We start from the raw sequence: 16,695 nt of genomic DNA on the forward strand, positions 1-16,695 counted from the left end.
TCACCGGCCCTCAATAGTCAGCCGCCCTATCCGAGGCCTCCCGGAGGCTTGGCCCCACCCACTCTTCTGCAGCCGCTCCTCGCGCTAACCGCGCAGGCGCCCTTGGGTCTCCGCCTCGCCCGGCTTCTTCGGCAACGCTACCTCGCCGCGAGTTCCTGGTCGGTGTCGGCGGGCTGGCGAAGGCGGCGTCTCCCCAGAGGGTTGCGAGGAAGCACCGCCGCCCTTCACGATGAAGATCTGGACCTCGGAGCACACCTTCGAGTGAGTGGCCGAGGCGTCTGAGGAGCGACGGTTCCTCGCGGGGGGGGGGGGGGGGCGTCACCAGGGTAACGGAGGCTCCCATTCCCTCCGGGCGGGGGAATAATGAAGGCTTGGACGGTCCTTCGACCCCCGGGGAGAGCCTTCTCCTTCTCCTTCTCCTTCTGCGGCCTTCATTCATTCGTCCATATATCTCTCAGCGCGGGGAAATCCTCCAGGGCTGACCTTGGCGGAGAAGGTGCGGGCGTCCCCCAGGGCGAAGGACTACAGGGCCCATCATCCTCCCAGGCCGGGTGACGGGGGGTCGCCGGCGTCAAAGCCACCCATCATCTGCTTGGAGCCGTGCAGCCCCTCGGCTCCTTTTCATCCTCGAGGTCTCCCCTTGGAGGTCTCCCCTTGGGGGGGGGGACACCGCACCTGTCTTTGGGGAGGCCGAGAAGGCTGAGCAAAACAGTTACAGAGTTGGAAGGGACCTTGGAGGTCATCTAGTCCACCCCCCTGCTCACGCGGGAGACCTGTACTAGGGATTCGAACCGCCAAACTGCCGACCTTCGCTGCCTCTCTTTCCCAAAGGGTGCTTCTTTTGGAGAGAGCGGTGCAAGCCGGTCCTCGACTTATGACTGCAGTGGAGCCTGCAAGGTTTCTGTTGGCTAAGCTATAGCAGCGATTCTGTCGCTGTTTGTTAAGCGAATTTTGCTCCGCTTTTATGACCTTCCTTGCCACAGTGGTTTAAGAGAATTGCGGTAGTTGCTGAGTGAGTAACACAGTGGTTAAGTGAATCTGGCTTTCCTCCTTCCCCCCCCTCCCCATTGCTTTGTCAGAAAGTCCACCAAAAGGGGATCACATGATCCTTGGGAGTCTGCAACTGTCATAAATATGAGCTAAGTGCCAAGCATTCAGCATTTGGATCACGTGACCATGGGGTTGCTGCAGTGGACATAAGTGTGAAAAATGGTCATAAGGCACTTTTTCAGTGGCATTGTAACTTTGAACAGTTACTAAATGAACTGTGTAAATCTGAGGACTATCTGTAGTTTTTCTCTCTCTCTTTCCTTCCCTCTGTCCTGGCCTTAAGGACAAATGATGAAAGGTACAGTGTGCTTGATTATAAACGCTGTGATTGGTAAAGGAAAAGAGGGGGGGGAAAGGAGCAAAAGCAGAAGAGATGAGCTTAGCTGTTTTTCAGAAGCAGGAATTATATAGTACAATGCTAGGATTTAGCTTTCAGTTGTGTTTTTGTTTACAGCGTGATTGTGACAAAGGCATTGTCCTGGGGAATTACAGTATTACCTTATGTGTGTGTGTGTGTGTATGTAGGTGTATAGGTTTGAAAGGATTCCTTTAGGCCACTGTAAAACTAACCCCTTGCCAGTGCTAGAATCCAAAAGAAAGCATCTTGCCAAATGGCTCTGCTTGAGCATAAACTGCCATCCTCAGCAGGTGTTGGATTGTTCTTAGGAAGCTTTTTCTAAACTTTCAATCAAAAACTTTCTTCCACTGTTAAGATCTTTATTCCCTGACCAGCTGTCTGGAATAATAAAGGACAGTCCTTAACTGTGGAACCTTTCAGGTATTTGAAGAGAACTGTCATTTTCCCAAAGTCTTTTGTTAAGATTAAACTTCAATGCTTAATGTTTTACTCTTCCCCGTACCTTTTCCAGAAATTATATTGTTAAATTTATATGCCACCCAATTCCCAGCAACTCTTGGGAGTTTACAATTGTTAAAAACATTAAAAAAAAAAAAGAATACAAAACCCCTCATAAAAATGGCATAAGACAAAAGAATAATAGCAAAGCAAATAAACCCAGAGGGGAACAAGAAGAAAGGGGCATCGGTCAGCCTCTCCAAAGGCCTGGGGGAAAGCTAGGTCTTTAAGGTCCTTCAAAAAAGCAGTAGGTTGGGAATTGTCCAAATTTTGGGGAACCTCGTGTATATCTGGAAAACATGTACCTTGAGATCATGGTTGTCCATTGGCGTTCCTGGGCCACATTGAATAAATAGGAATTGTCCTGAGCTGCTTATAATATATATAGTTAATGTATATAAATAAGAAACTTGCTTTATTTTTAATATTTTTCATTGTCTTACGGGGCTGCATTACTCGCTCTCCAGGGCTGCATATGGCCCACAAATTGTCCAGTTGCCTTTTGAAAAAGCACCTTTTAAACATTTTTCATTTTGCTTTGAAATGATTATGAGCAAAATACTTAAGCTTCCTGGAGGCTTAATAACATATACACATGCACCAAAAAACATATGGATTGTTGTCAGACTATGTTGGGGAGGGTTGATATTTTTTTAAAAAAAATTGACCCATGAGGAACAAACAACATACTAGTCGCTGGTTGCCCATCCATGCATCATGTAGCCTAATGAAAGGTGTGTTTTTGTTTTCGCTTTATAGTCACCCCTGGAAGACTGTTACTACAGCTGCTATGCAGAAATACCCCAATCCCATGAATCCCAGCGTAGTTGGAGTTGATGTTTTGGACCGGCATGTTGATACTAATGGAAAATTACATAGCCACCGGCTGCTGAGTACAGAATGGGGAATGCCATCCATTGTAAAATCAGTAAGTGCCATACCAAGAGTTAAGGCTTTCAACAGTTCTCTTTGAATGTATGTCATGTGACTTTGGTTTTACAAAATATAGTATATAGTCCACAATTGTAGCATATTGCATTACATTTTCTTTAGAATTTCTGTTACTTAAGATACAAAAGGTGGATATTTCCATAACCGAGTGGTGTACAGAATTTGAATAGACCAAATTCTCACAGAAAGTTACTATTGCATATTCATTTAGGGTTTTTTATAATAAAGGTGACTGGTACATTGGATTGTGCAACAGCTCCTTATAGCTGATGAATGAATCCATTGTGCTTGTTACATCATAAACAACTGCATGTTACAGCAAGTTGAATTGCTTTATTGTTCATTTTTTTCCTCAGAAATACTAAGTATACACTAAGTATAAGGACAGTTTTTATACAAAACTGACATTTTATACAAATGTCAATTTAAATGCAGAAAAGTTTTATAAGTTGAGAAAGAAATGTTATATTTTTCTATGCATTTATATCTATACTAGACAACTCACGACCCATTGAGTCTTCCTTTCAGAAATTCTTCCATTGTGGGTACATACATATCTAGAGCATGTCATAGTTGTAAATGGAGGATTGAATTTTGTACAAATATTAAGGATGTAGTGTATACATTTGATGCACATACTTGGCTTGAAAGAGGTTCAGTTAAATCAGGGTAGAGAAGCAGGAAAATCCCATTTGTATTTTAAAACAACCTTTATGGAAGGTGAACTCGGTGCAAAAATTCTGGATTGTTTCTTCTTTTATTTCATGCCCCCGAAACAGCATAATGTAATTCAGCTTTTGATGCTATGCTTATGTCACAATGCAGCTAATGCTGTATTTATCTTCTAGCTTATTGGTGCTTGTAGAATGAGAACCTATGTTCAAGAGCACTCTGTAGTTGACCCAGTTGAGAAAATAATGGAGCTCAAGTCTATTAATGTAAGTATTACACAAATGAACTTAAACATTTCAAGTAGACTTAATTCCTGTAAGTCATACTTCCAAGTATCTCTTCAGAGGTGGCAGAATACTAGAAAGATACTGTGTGCTTCTTCTGAAGTCCTTAGAATTTCAGATTTTTCTCAGGAAATATCTGTTTTGTACTTTGTAAAATTGACCGTCTTTTCTAAAATGGTATCTTCCCAAGTGAAATGGATTACTTTATTATTATAGCTATAGATCATAATGCATTTGTGTATCGTAGTCTTATGAAAAAGTACAATGAAATCTGTATCTGAGGAAGCCAATGTAATCTATGCTTATTAAATTATGCTCTCACAAGTTAATTGTGTTCACTGGATTATTTTTTAATGCTGAAGCTTACATTAAATTTCTTGTAGATTTCATTTACCAATCTGGTGTCAGTAGATGAGAGACTAATTTATAAACCACATCCTCAAGAGCCAGAAAAGTAAGTAATGTATTTTCAGAATTTTCCTCTATTTATCTTTATTGTATGAAATACTTCAGCAAATCACAGTAGATTGTTTAAAAATAATTAAAATACTGCTCAACATTGTTGGACCAATAATAAAAAACTAAATGCAACAGATATAATCTATGGTAGATTAATTCAAATTTAAACAAATGTGAAGTGCCACTTTACAACAGTAATAACCTATTTGATATTTGTGAATACTGAAAAGGAATTTTATCCCCAAATATGATTTTCACTGATAAGTAATCCTTGATTTACAACTATAATTGGGACCAGAATTTTGGTCATAAGTCAAGGCATCCACATGACTGCTTTGTTCACTAAGCAGAGTGCTGGGGAGCATCAGAGGGTGGGGGAGACCCTGGCATGTCTGGTGCAGGCCATGCAGTAGCTGGGGCTGTGCTACCGTGTGGTGCAAAGCTGCAGCCATCCCAGCCCAACTATATATGACATTCTACTTAAATATGGTTAATTATGATTAATTTCCAATTATTTAATTTTTTTTCTTTTATGGTCATATTAAAAACCATACATTTAGTTCATTTTGAGGGCCTTGTGAGCCTAAATAATGCTTTGAGGATTTATCTGTGATCCTGAGCCTCGGGTTGTATGCTTCTGTTGGGTTGGCTATTTTGTGACTGAGGCCACATTTAACATTTGTGCAGAGGTTTGGGTCAGACACATTTCCAAAATTCAAACATAAGGATGTGTTCGGAGGATATCTTGATGTTTCCCTTTCTTTTTCAATTATGGCATACGTAGCATATATATTGAGGCATATGCAGACATATAGTTGGCTTAAGACCACAGTTGAGTCCAAAATTTCGGTTGTTAAGTGAGTTTTGCCCAATTTTACAACCTTTCTTGCCACAATTCTTAAGTGAAACACTGCACCTGTTGTTAGTATCATGGTTATTAAGTAAATCTGGCTTCCCTATTGACTGCTTTTCAGAAGGTTGCAAAAGGAAATCACATGACCCCAGAACACTGCAACCATCATAAGTACATGCCAGGTGCAGTGATTCACCTGAATTTTGATTACGTGACCATGTGGATGTTGCAATGGTTGTAGCAATAGCACTTAGACTTATATAGCACTTCATAGTGCTTTATAGCCCTCTCTAAGCGGTTTACGGTCAGCACATTGTCTCCAACAATCTGGGTCCTCATTTCACCACCCACAGAAAGATGGAAGGCCAAGTCAACCTTGAGCCGGTCAGAATCAAACCCCTGGCAGTTGGCAGAATTAGCCTGCAATATTGCATTCTAACCACTGCGTCACCATGGCTCTTGTAAGTGTGAAAAACAGTCATAAATCATTTTTCAGTGCCATTGTGACTTCAAACAGTCATTAAACGAATGGTTATAAGTCAAGCACTATCTGTGCTATATATCATTATGGCAGAAAACAGTTCTCTTTTCAGTAATCTTTGTCAGAAGGAATTCCAAGAGCTATCCACGCAAACACAGAAATGCATACCCACAACTTTGGGTTTAAAGCAATTCTGAGATTGTTGGTTGCCCATTCCCTACCCTGTTTCCCCCAAAATAAGACAAGACATCCCCTGATAATAAACCCAGTCGGGCTTTTGAGCGCATGGCAATAAGGCCAAGCGCTTATTTCAGGGTTCAAAAAAATATAAGACAGGGTCTTATTTTCGGGGAAACACGGTACTACCTTAATGTATCTGTGAACACTCTATCCCTGTGGAAATCGATTGGTGGTTGTAATATGTTTTTAATAGACATAGGAAGAACAATTACTTATTGATTACTGTTTGAGAAATAAATTGATATTGTTGTATTTTTCCATAGAACTATTTTGACTCAAGAAGCAACTATCTGTGTAAAAGGAGTTAGTCTCAGCAGTTACTTAGAAGGACTAATGGAAAACACAATTTCTTCTAATGCCAAAAAAGTATGTATTGCCAACTTATTTTGAGAAGACAGATAATAGTGGATGAGTTGGGATGGAATGAAAATAGGAGATTATTAATGGCTGTGTTATATTTTATGAATATTACCTACTTCAAACTTAAGGATACCCTGAATGATTTTTTTTTCCTTTTCCATTTGTTAGTATGGAAAATAAAAGTAATTCACTTGTGGGATTAACACAGATTTTTTTCACAAATGAAAGTAAACATATGTGTCTCAGGATAATCTTGCAGGACCAATCTGGGTCAATCATCGGGACCAGAGGTTTAGTCTTCGAGCTTTTGGACTCGTGCTGGAGCTTATCCTCAGGGAACCTCTCTCTACCGGAATGTGATGAGAGAGAAGTTCTAATGAGAGAGAAGTTCCCTAAGGATGGGCTCCAGCTCAGAAGATTACACCTCTGATCCCAATGACCAACCCAGATTGGATCCTGCAACAGATTTTTTTTACTGTGAATCTGTTTTGATAATATATCACTTTTAGCCATTTAATCAATGTTTACAAGAATTGAAAAGATAGCAATATTGATCATATAGATCAGGGGTGTCAAACTCAGGGACCAGATCCGGCCCACAGGGTGCTTAGATCTGGCCCACGGGCCCACCCTGGAAACGAAGGACCAGCCCACAGTGCCTCTGCCAGCGAAACCGTTTTTGCTGGCAGAGAGTTGCAGGAGGCCATGGCAGTTGAAAACAGAGCTTGGGAGCCCATTTTCACTGGCAGAAGCACCGTGGCCCGGTCTTTCACTGTTTCCAGGGCAGCCCCAAGGACCAGATCTAAGTACCCCATGGGTCGGAACTGGCCCCAGGGCCTTGAGTTTGACATCCCTGCTTTACACCCTTTAACCTAGTGGTTCTAAAATTTTAAAGTAGTACCAATGTAATTAATATTTATGATCAGTCTCATTTCTGTAAATTACTATGATCTCTGAGATACTTGGACTTGTTTCAATAAAGAATGTGTGTCTTCACAGGGACGTGAAGCATTGGAATGGGTCATCAGCAAACTTAATGCTGAAATAGAAGAATTCACTTCTTCAGCAAGAGGAAATATGAGATCTCCAATGGCAGCCGCCGCCTTTGTGGAAGAATAGTATAGAAGCTACACCAAGTTGTTAGGCCTGACAATTTGAAAGGAACACTCTCAAGCTTCCTCAAAGCTGGAAATATTTATTCTTATACCTATTTAAAAAATAGATCTGTAGTTTAGATTTTTAAATTAAAATTTTGGAGAGAACTTGCCTAAATCTCTACCTGAAGGTAACACGCATGGCTTTTTGTTGAATTGTACATTCCTTAAACTGGAATGCAGGCATTCAAGACAGTTCATGTGTTTGCAGAATATATTCTGGGCACAAGATTTTGAGCAGTTTGTTACAGGGTTTAGCTTTGAAGAACAAACGCTATTACTTGAAATAGGATCTAAAGTGCTTTTTTATAGGCTGTTTTCATGAAAGTTACCATTTTCTAACCTGAGAAGTTTGATATTTAACATTCATGTTTACAGAAGCTCCACCGTTTTGAAAACTATTCTGAATGTGGCAGAAATTGCATGCTATATAATTAGATATGAACTAAAAGTGGCTTACAATTTCAGTTTTTCAAAGTCTTTACTTGGTAAAGATAGTTAAATTGTTGAACAATGCAACTTGTTGAACTTAATCATTTTGGTCCCACATTTTCTAAGAATCAGAAATTGTATAATAGCTACATGCATAGGTAGAAATCGCTCCTCCCTCTTAAAATGCATAATCATGATTTATGTACTTCAGGCAACTGAAGTCTCTTAAATTGTACTTTGTTGTTTCTCTTTACACACACACGCACACACGCACACACGTACACAGATTTTATTTTGTTCTTTGCTATATATCCATACTGCCCTACTTTCTATCTACAGAAGTCTAGGTACTTCAGAACAAATATATCTAAATTCCATAAGTAAAAGAATAGTTCCCTTCCAATATCAAATAGTCCTTTCTTCACAGGGGAGTATTTATATATTCAAAAACTGGAAAACCCAAAAGGCTTTTATGTCTGTGATACAGGTACAATGTCAAATGTAAGTATCTTTGATGAGCAGGACACTAGTAGAACTCTGGTATCTGTCATAAATGACAAGAACTAATGAGTTGTAGACATATCTTAATTTCTGAATTCTGATTCCTTTAATACTCTGTGGTGCTTAGCATGGAATATTTTCTTAAGAATGTCTGTAAATACTATAATATGGACCTGAAGCTAGTTTTAAAAGTTAACATTTCAGTAGAAGGTACTGATTCTTGTGTGGTGAGGTGTGATTGCAAACATTTACCAATGCATTTAAATGTTAAATATTTTTCTACTGGGTTATGTTTTGTCTTTTTCATTTTTAAAAACTGCAAAAACATTTTATAGAGACAATGTTATTAAAAAAGGTTAATGTTTGATACTCTAATCTCTGTTTTAATTCAGTAAGTCAAATACTCCTCCTTGAGTGATGAATGGCAGCAGACCATGGTTGACCATGGTGAATGGGGAGAAGGTCTCATTGAGACAATAGAAACACGCTGACTCAAAGGGTGGGGTGGGGGATCTGTCTTGGCCAGGAGCCCTAATACATTTAAGAAAGTCAAAGTAGCATCCTGTGGCCACTCTGCCGAAATTCTACATATATTCAGTTTACTTTTTATTTTGAATTATGTATGTATGACTATTGCTTTTCTTTGTTTTTCCCAATCAGCCCTTTTCTAATTTTTTTTCCTAATCCACTGGCAGTATTAGGGACATTAAAGTGTAGTTTATTTAGCTCCATATGATAGGTCCACAACTGGCTGGCTACTCACATTCTGAGAATCTATATTAATGGCTCTTCATGAGTATTCATTGATTTACTCATTCACTCTTTCAGTTTATATGACCACTCATCTCAGGTTTATGCCTCTGGGCAGTTAACAATAATTAAAAGCAACATAAACACACTAACCTGTAACAAATTAATAGTCATTGTATGGGCTCAGATATACATTTTAATCCCTAGGCCTGTTGATTAATTGGACTTATAGACCAATTTCATTTTGTGCAACCCAGGACAGTATGCATAATATTCCCACCTATTTTCACCATCACAGTATCCCTGTAAGGCACTTTCATCTAAGAGACTGAGAGAAATTCCAATCTCAACTTAGGTTATAGGTCTAGGACTATCTGTAAAACTCTCAGTCCCCCTAGTTTTTAGTCTACCACCTTAACAAAACTGGCTCTTAATTTGGAATTTGAAAAGGAATTGAATTTCAATGTGAAGAAAACTGAGGGAAGAGATGTATCAGTGTGCTATAGAGAAAATATTACCAGAAAAACTAACATCGGCAATAATGGATATACGTTCCAGGTACCTACATTTTATTTAAATAGGTAAAAATATCCTTACAGAAAGATCTGGACAATAGTGGAACAATTTACCTACAATTGTGCATTTTCTACATCTGGAGTGACTGGATGTCCCACCTCTTGTTAATTTAATTTTCCTGAATCCTGCAGAGGTTTTCTGATTCCATCCAACTTTATAATTCAACGATTATACAATTTTCTTAAATCTGGAGGATAGAGTAGCTTTGGAGAAGTATCTTCTGCTACACAGAGAGGAGGTTTGACAGAATACCTTGTCAATTTAAATCAGTGTTTCCCAATTTGTTTACTATCCAAAATCAATTATCAGCTTTTTTTTTACCCAATGTAGGCAAAACAAATTGCAATTTTAAAAAGTCAATTTGCCCGTTAGGAGTGGGTAATGGGCTGCTGTACTGTTTTCCAAAGGAAAAAAAACACTTTTACCCAATTTTGGATAATTTACCCAGGTTTGGGAAGCACTGCTATAAGTCAAACAATGTTCAGGCATAGCTATATCTACTAGGATCCCATGGTAGTTATTCTGTTGTCATGGGGAAAAAAGGCAGCTGCACTGAAATGAAAAGCAGAGCAATGGAGTTGTTTTTTTAATTAAGATATGCAGGGATCACTGGTCACCACCAAAACAAGCTGAGAGCCCTCAGTTTAGGTCAGTGAGGATTACAGGTAGTTCTCAACTTACGACCACAATTGAGCCCCAAATGTATGTTGCTAAGTGAGAAATTTGTTTAGTGAGTGTTGCCCCATTTTACGACTTTTTGCCAGTTATTAAGTGAATCAGGGTTGTTAAGCAACTGACTTTGCTTGTCAGAAGATAACCACATGATCCCGGGACATTGCAACCATCATAAATATGAACCAGTTACCAAGCATCCAAATGTAAATCACATGACCATGGTGATGCTGCGATGGTCATAAGTGTGAAAAATGGTCATATGTCACTTTTCAGTATTGTTATAACTTCGGTCACTAAGCGAACTGTTGTAAGTGGAGGACTACTTGCATATAGAAATGGGGAAAATGTGCTAATCAGCACTGCACAATTAATTACATAGTGCAGTCCCAATTTTCCATCACCAGTGAGGAAAATACTACATGGAACCCAATCTTGGTTTTTGAAAGGTGGCTGGGCCAGTCACTTCGGCTAACACTGGTCGGTTAACGAAACGTCTGCATGCAAACAACCAAGCCGCCATAGACACCAAGGACAATCTCTCTCCTCCCAATGAAATAGAAGGAATATTAGGGGACATTCGCCGTTTTGATTCATTAAAAATAATAAAGGCTGGGTAGAAAAACTAAGAAACCCTCGCATTTTTCGAAACGTGCTTTAAGAATTTATGGGATAATTTAAAGCTAATTCAGTGATGCCCTCCCTTCTATAGTGGCTCCATCTCTCCTAATAGGGCATCAAGACCTGGTTCTGCCAAGTTGGCAGATGGGTCTAAAATAATATGCAAAACCTGGGGAGTGATTGGTGGGTTGAGGGCGCTCCCTCCGCCTCTTAACTTTTTAACCTGCAATTTTAACTTCGTTTTTAATGGCTTTTTAATTCTGTTTTCTACATGGAGGTATCCTTTTTTATTTCTAAACAGCCCAGCGTGTTGCTCAGATAAAGATGGGTGGTGTAGAAATTAGATAACTTTGATTAATGAAAGATATAAAACACGATAAAAAAATTAAATCATTGCAACCCCAACAATAAAGAAACGAAGCTTCCCCCCCCCCAAAAAAAACAACTCCGATTTTCCAAATTCTGCGGGGCTGCGATCCCCAAACAGGGTGTTAGACCACGTGGGTGACATTCTGCGATTCATCCAGAGAGCAGGGGTCTCCAACCTCGGGCACTTTAAGACTTGTGGACTTCAACTCCCAGAATTCCCTAGCCAGGCATGCTGGCTGGGGAATTCTGGGTGTTGAAGTCCACAAGTCTTAAAAGTGCCCGAGGTTGGAGACCCCTGATCCAGAGGCTAGGTTTCACGCTCATCAAACCACGCAACCAATGAAAATAGCCGTATCGTTAGAAGGCCCGAGCTTTGATTGGTTATCGCGGACGGGTTAACTCCTCCCTTAAATAGAACGAGATGGATGGGGAAATAAACCCGTCAATCGTACGGGGGGGGGGGCATCGATAGGACGTGAGTTTTGATTGGTCGACTTGGTTTTCATTTCCGGGTCTTTTAGCGCGTTTCCGGGTTTAGACTCCGGCAAAGCCGTCTTCCGCTGTTTGACTGGGCGACCTTGCGGCCTCGGGCGGACGATTTCCTCAAGCAAGCAGCCGTCACCATGTCTTACTGGAGGCAAGCTGGGCTCAGGTAGGTAGGTAGGTGGGTGGCTGAAGGGGCAGCCTCGACCTCCGCGCCCCCAGAATACATTCCCCCAGGCAGGTCTTGTGAAGCCGCCGGTCTCCTGGTCTTCGGGGTGCCTTAGATGGGAAGCGCTAGTAAAGCTTCCCTAGTTCCTCTCCATCTTGCAAATTAAATCCTTTTAATGCAGAAAAAGAAGGGTGAAAAAAAACCAATAAAACTTCATTCCCAAACGAAGATATCTCTCATCTATCAAGGATGAGGACGCAGATTATTGGGGGCAATAGGCTGACTCTGTAAACCGCTTAGAGAGGGCTGTAAAACACTGTGAAATGGTATATAGCAATAGCACTTAGACCAGTGTTTCTCAACCTTGGTAGCTTGAAGAGGGGTGGACTTCAACTCCCAGAATCCCCCAGCCAGCAGCACTGGCTGGGGGATTCTGGGAGTTGAAGTCCACCCCTCTTCAAGCTTCCAAGGTTGACAAACACTGACTTAGACTTATATACCGCTTCATAGTGCTTTTACAGCCCTCTCTAAGGGGTTTACAGAGTCAGCCTATTGCCCCCAGCAATCTGGGTCCTCATTTTACCCACCTCGGAAGGATGGAAGGCTGAGTCAACCTTGAGCCTGGTAGAATAGAATAGAATTGGAATTGGAATTGGATTGAATTCTTTATTGACCAAGTGTGATTGGACACACAAGGAATTTGTCTTGGTGCATACGCTCTCGGTGTACATAGAAGGAATCTATGAAAGGTGTACATTCATCAAGAATCATAAGGTACAAGACTTAATGATAGGAATAGAATAGAATATAGAATATAGGGAATGGGCCAAGAGTGATTGGACACACAAGGAATTTGTCTTGGTGCAAATGCTCTCATTGTACATAAAAGAAAAGACATTTTCGTCAAGAATCAAGGTACAACACTTAATGATAGCCATAGAGTACAAATAAGCAGTCAAATCTTATTAGGAAACGGTCAATATAAATCGTGAGGATACAAGTAACAAAGTTACAGTCATACAGTCATTAGTGGAAGGAGATGGGTGAGATTTGAACTGCTGAACTGCAGCTAGCAGTCGGCTGAAGTAGCCTGCAGTACTGCACTCTAACCACTGCGCCACCTCCGCTCACTGTAAGTCTATAAGCGCTATTGCTATCATTTTAGTCATTGTCTATCCACTTCAGGATGAAGGCCTCTTCTGCATGTTTCCAACCAATATGATCCTGAGCTTTCTTTTGCCAATTGGGCTGGCAATATTTGCTGATCTCGTCAATCCATCTTGTTTTAGCTCTCTTTCATGGATGCTTTTAATCAAGTGGGGATCCATTCTAGACTGCCTTGGTTTGGTTTAGTTTAGTTTATTATCATTGCACCTTGTACAACGAAATTAAATGCCATCTTCAGTGTACATCATACGTAAGAAAACTATAAAAATAAATCAAAAACACATATTCTTCACATTCTATACAATTGAATTGAAAACCTCTGATACTGCATTAGTGTTACACTATACAGTAGAATTGGCAAACCATACACAGGTGTAGTAAATTAAAATACTCTCTGTGGTGCAGCGGTAAAAGGTCACCAGCAGTTTTTCATTCAGTTGTTGTTTCCTGAGAAGTCTCAGGTTGTATAATCTCTGTTGGGCCCTTTTGACCAGTGCTGCAATATGGTCCACCTGCCAACAGTGCTTCGTGCTATGTGAGCAGCCCATTTCAATTTTAATTCTTTTATTCTCTTATTATTTTATTTATTTGATTTGATTTGATTTTTATACCGCCCTTCTCCAGCAGGACTCAGGGCGGTGAACAGCCAAGGTAAAAACATATCATACAAAATTTAAAACAATTTAAAAAGATATTAAATAGTTTCGGCCCACAATTTAAAAACACCCCAATAAAATCAATTACGAATTAAAACCGAAAGATGGGATCAAGCCAGCCCGGCTAGATAAAATAAGTGAGTTTTAAGGGCCTGACGAAAAGTCTGGAGATCCGGGATCGTACGTATCTCTGGGGGTAGGTCGTTCCAAAGGGCAGGTGCCGCCACAGAGAAGGCTCTCCCCCTGGGGGTCGCCAGCCGACATTGTCTGGCCAACGGCACCCCGAGGAGGCCCTCTCTGTGCGAGCCTATTGGCCGGTGGGAGGCTATTGGCGGCAGAAAGCGGTCTCGTAGATACTCAGAATCTACAATACTACGATATATCTTGATGATATCATATACTTTTGTTTGTTGTTTAATCCATGACCAGGTCTTTCTATCTTGTTTTGGGATGCCCAAGATGTATCTTTCCATGACTCTTTGCACCATTCTAAGTTTTGTATCAATTGTGAAGTTAGTGTTCCACTGGCATAGGTTAGAGCAGGTAGCACACACTGATCAAAAACATTTCTCTACAGGCATAGGGGGAGGTTATTTTTGAAAATTATGCTTAGCTTGCCGAATGCCTACCAACCATATTTAACACACTGTTCAATTTTAGAATGTGTCTTTGTAGCTCTTCTGGGTCTTTTGAGAAGAGAACAACATCATTTGCCAATCTTAAGTGATTTAAATAGGCGCCATTGATTTTTATTCCATCTTTTGCCCATCTAGTTTGCGAAATACTTCTTCAAGGCAGGCTGAGAAAAAGATAGGTGATATTGCAGTAAGGGTATGAAAGACAGAAAATGACCCATGATCACCTGTAGACAGTTGTGAGGGTAACCAGTAACACCTGAAGATCTGAAGGCTGCCAATTTAGAGGGCTTTAACAGGGTTAACATTTAGAGCATATAGAGTTGTCAATAGCTGCTTTTCAGTTTAATGTATCACTTTCAGATTGTGCCTCTGAATAAATGTCTGAGCCACTATGATGGCTCAGCTTCACAAAATGGCCCAGCTTCCATTTTATTAGAAGTCATTTATGACTTTTCCAGGGTGCTGTTCTAATTTTCCACAGTTGTTAACTTCAGGAGATTGATATTCTTTTGACCCATATTTATTTTTCTTGCAGCTACATCCGCTACTCTCAGATCTGTGCAAAAGCAGTAAGAGCAGCCCTAAAACCTCAGTTTAAAGCAGAGGCAGAGAAAGCATCTGGAAGCAATGTAAAAATTATAAAGCCCAAAAAGGATTGACACAAGTAAGTAAAGAGATTCTAGAGATTTCTGTTTCCCTCAGATCTGTATACAGTGTTACAGCATTAAACTGAATCTTGTCTTATGTAATGCAGATTATCCATGCAGCCATAAAAAATTGTGATTAAATTGGTTATTTCTAATCGTTTTTTGCTGAATCAAGAGACTTCATTCAAAGTTCTAGCAAGAAATGTATAATAGTTTAGGATTGCCTATAATTAACCTAGTGAGCTGTCTTTGCCCCTTACATCAGCCCATTCCATCCAGGCAGGCAAAAAATCCCAACTGCTGGGATATAGAAAGAGAGCCTTCTCTGCTATTGCTCTGTCCTTTGGAACATTCTCTCCCCATTCTCCTCCCATTCCCGCTGGAGGTGAGACTGATTCCCACTTTCCCAGCCTTCTGAAAACATTTAAAGGCCAGCTGGCTCTGCTATCTTGGTTAGTGCTTCCAGCGAGGTGCATAACTGTGGGGCTGGATAGTGTTTGGAAGGCTCCCCTGTCCCTATCCCCCACCTTTTACTTAACTTTTAACTTTACTTAACTTTTAATGTTAAATTTTATTCTTGACTTGCTTTTAAATTTTATATTCAGTTTTTATGTTTTGAACATTTTATTTGTACGCCACTCAATGTGTCTCTGTGAGGGAGAAGGATGGTTTCTAAATGCAATAGATAGATGGATGAGAGAGAGGGGGGGAACTGAGTGGATATGGTTATAAGAAATGGAGCTGGGTGTGCAGAAACCATTTTACTGATTCTGCTGTTAGACTATTCCAGTGGATTTTGCCATCTCAGACAATGGCCAGGAGGATTGTGCTTTTCTTGTTCTGTATGCAAAAGCCAACTGAAGTGGAAATTCCAGTACTGGAAATAACTGGCATGCTAAGATAGAAAGAAGCTGCTTGCAGTTCTGCCTTATCCAACAGCTTTCCACAATTCCTCATCCTAGATTTAAAGTGACTTCTGTGGTGAAAATTGCTACAGCAAATATGTACAACAAAGAAAGATGCCGATTCAAAAATGTGGAAATAATTTCAGTGTTTTTAGGTTCTAACCTTTTGTATATTAGCTCATTGATGCAATGGAATAATTTAATTGGATAATACTTAAAAAATACAGGGACTGGTACATTGATATTAGTTCTCAAGCTGTCAATTTTAATTCACATTCTGTGCTACTTTAAATTCTTACTGTATATTTACCTGTCTTTTCAGACCCATTCTCTAAAAGGAAAAATGACAACTCGTTGGTATGCTTATGGACAGCTACTTCCCATTTTATGAAACCACCATGTATATATATAAATGAACCATGCCAATAAATGAAACTTAATGCAAATGATTTTAGTGATTATGTTTTATCAAGCAATAATAAAATAACTCTTCAAGGAATTAAGCAGTCTAGCTTTTAATAAGTCTAACTTATTAAAAAAGTGTTTTTTAGTTTAATGCCTGTTTGAATAACTTAAGGTCACTGGTTACAGAAGATTGAGTCCTTTGTGGGAGAAAAATATTATTGAAAATCAACAGGAAACATTCGGTGAAAGAAAAATTCAGTGATCACAAATTATGCTTGCTTGGAATTAAAATGATTTCCCCTCCTAAATTTGAATGCATGGGTTTTTTGCGTGCAGTTTATAAA

General features: G+C 40.0%; 2 protein-coding genes across 3 annotated transcripts; both read left to right on the forward strand.

Annotated features, from left to right (window-relative positions):
* The first annotated feature begins 42 nt into the window (after nucleotides 1–42).
* PRELID3B (PRELI domain containing 3B) lies at nucleotides 43–8,668 on the forward strand. Of its 2 annotated transcripts, none has more exons than XM_034433114.3 (6): nucleotides 43–261; nucleotides 2,666–2,834; nucleotides 3,706–3,795; nucleotides 4,197–4,267; nucleotides 6,110–6,212; nucleotides 7,206–8,668. In XM_034433114.3, the coding sequence occupies exons 1-6, from the start codon at nucleotides 230–232 to the stop codon at nucleotides 7,323–7,325; spliced, it is 585 nt and encodes a 194-aa protein (XP_034289005.2). In that variant the 5' UTR covers nucleotides 43–229; the 3' UTR covers nucleotides 7,326–8,668. The 2 variants fall into 2 exon arrangements, with proteins under 2 accessions (XP_034289005.2, XP_060545586.1); XM_060689603.2 differs by lacking the exon at nucleotides 43–261 and adding an exon at nucleotides 478–496.
* Nucleotides 8,669–11,775: 3,107 nt separating this feature from the next.
* On the forward strand, nucleotides 11,776–16,392 carry ATP5F1E (ATP synthase F1 subunit epsilon). The gene is made up of 3 exons (XM_034433113.3): nucleotides 11,776–11,933; nucleotides 14,930–15,058; nucleotides 16,269–16,392. The coding sequence occupies exons 1-2, from the start codon at nucleotides 11,905–11,907 to the stop codon at nucleotides 15,051–15,053; spliced, it is 153 nt and encodes a 50-aa protein (XP_034289004.1). The 5' UTR covers nucleotides 11,776–11,904; the 3' UTR covers nucleotides 15,054–15,058; nucleotides 16,269–16,392.
* Nucleotides 16,393–16,695: the final 303 nt, after the last annotated feature.

Source organism: Pantherophis guttatus, chromosome 3, assembly GCF_059756535.1.
Source record: "Pantherophis guttatus breed Tessera chromosome 3, ASM5975653v1, whole genome shotgun sequence".
NCBI lineage: Eukaryota > Metazoa > Chordata > Lepidosauria > Squamata > Colubridae > Pantherophis > Pantherophis guttatus.

Bases quoted from the DNA above. Each gene is read 5' to 3' on its own strand.
- PRELID3B (XM_034433114.3), top strand. From the start codon at position 230: ATGAAGATCTGGACCTCGGAGCACACCTTCGA. The intron at 3,796-4,196 runs GTAAGTATTACA...AATTTCTTGTAG, and splicing joins TGGAGCTCAAGTCTATTAAT to ATTTCATTTACCAATCTGGT. The intron at 4,268-6,109 runs GTAAGTAATGTA...ATTTTTCCATAG, and splicing joins CATCCTCAAGAGCCAGAAAA to AACTATTTTGACTCAAGAAG.
- ATP5F1E (XM_034433113.3), top strand. From the start codon at position 11,905: ATGTCTTACTGGAGGCAAGCTGGGCTCAG. The intron at 11,934-14,929 runs GTAGGTAGGTAG...TTTTTCTTGCAG, and splicing joins TGGAGGCAAGCTGGGCTCAG to CTACATCCGCTACTCTCAGA.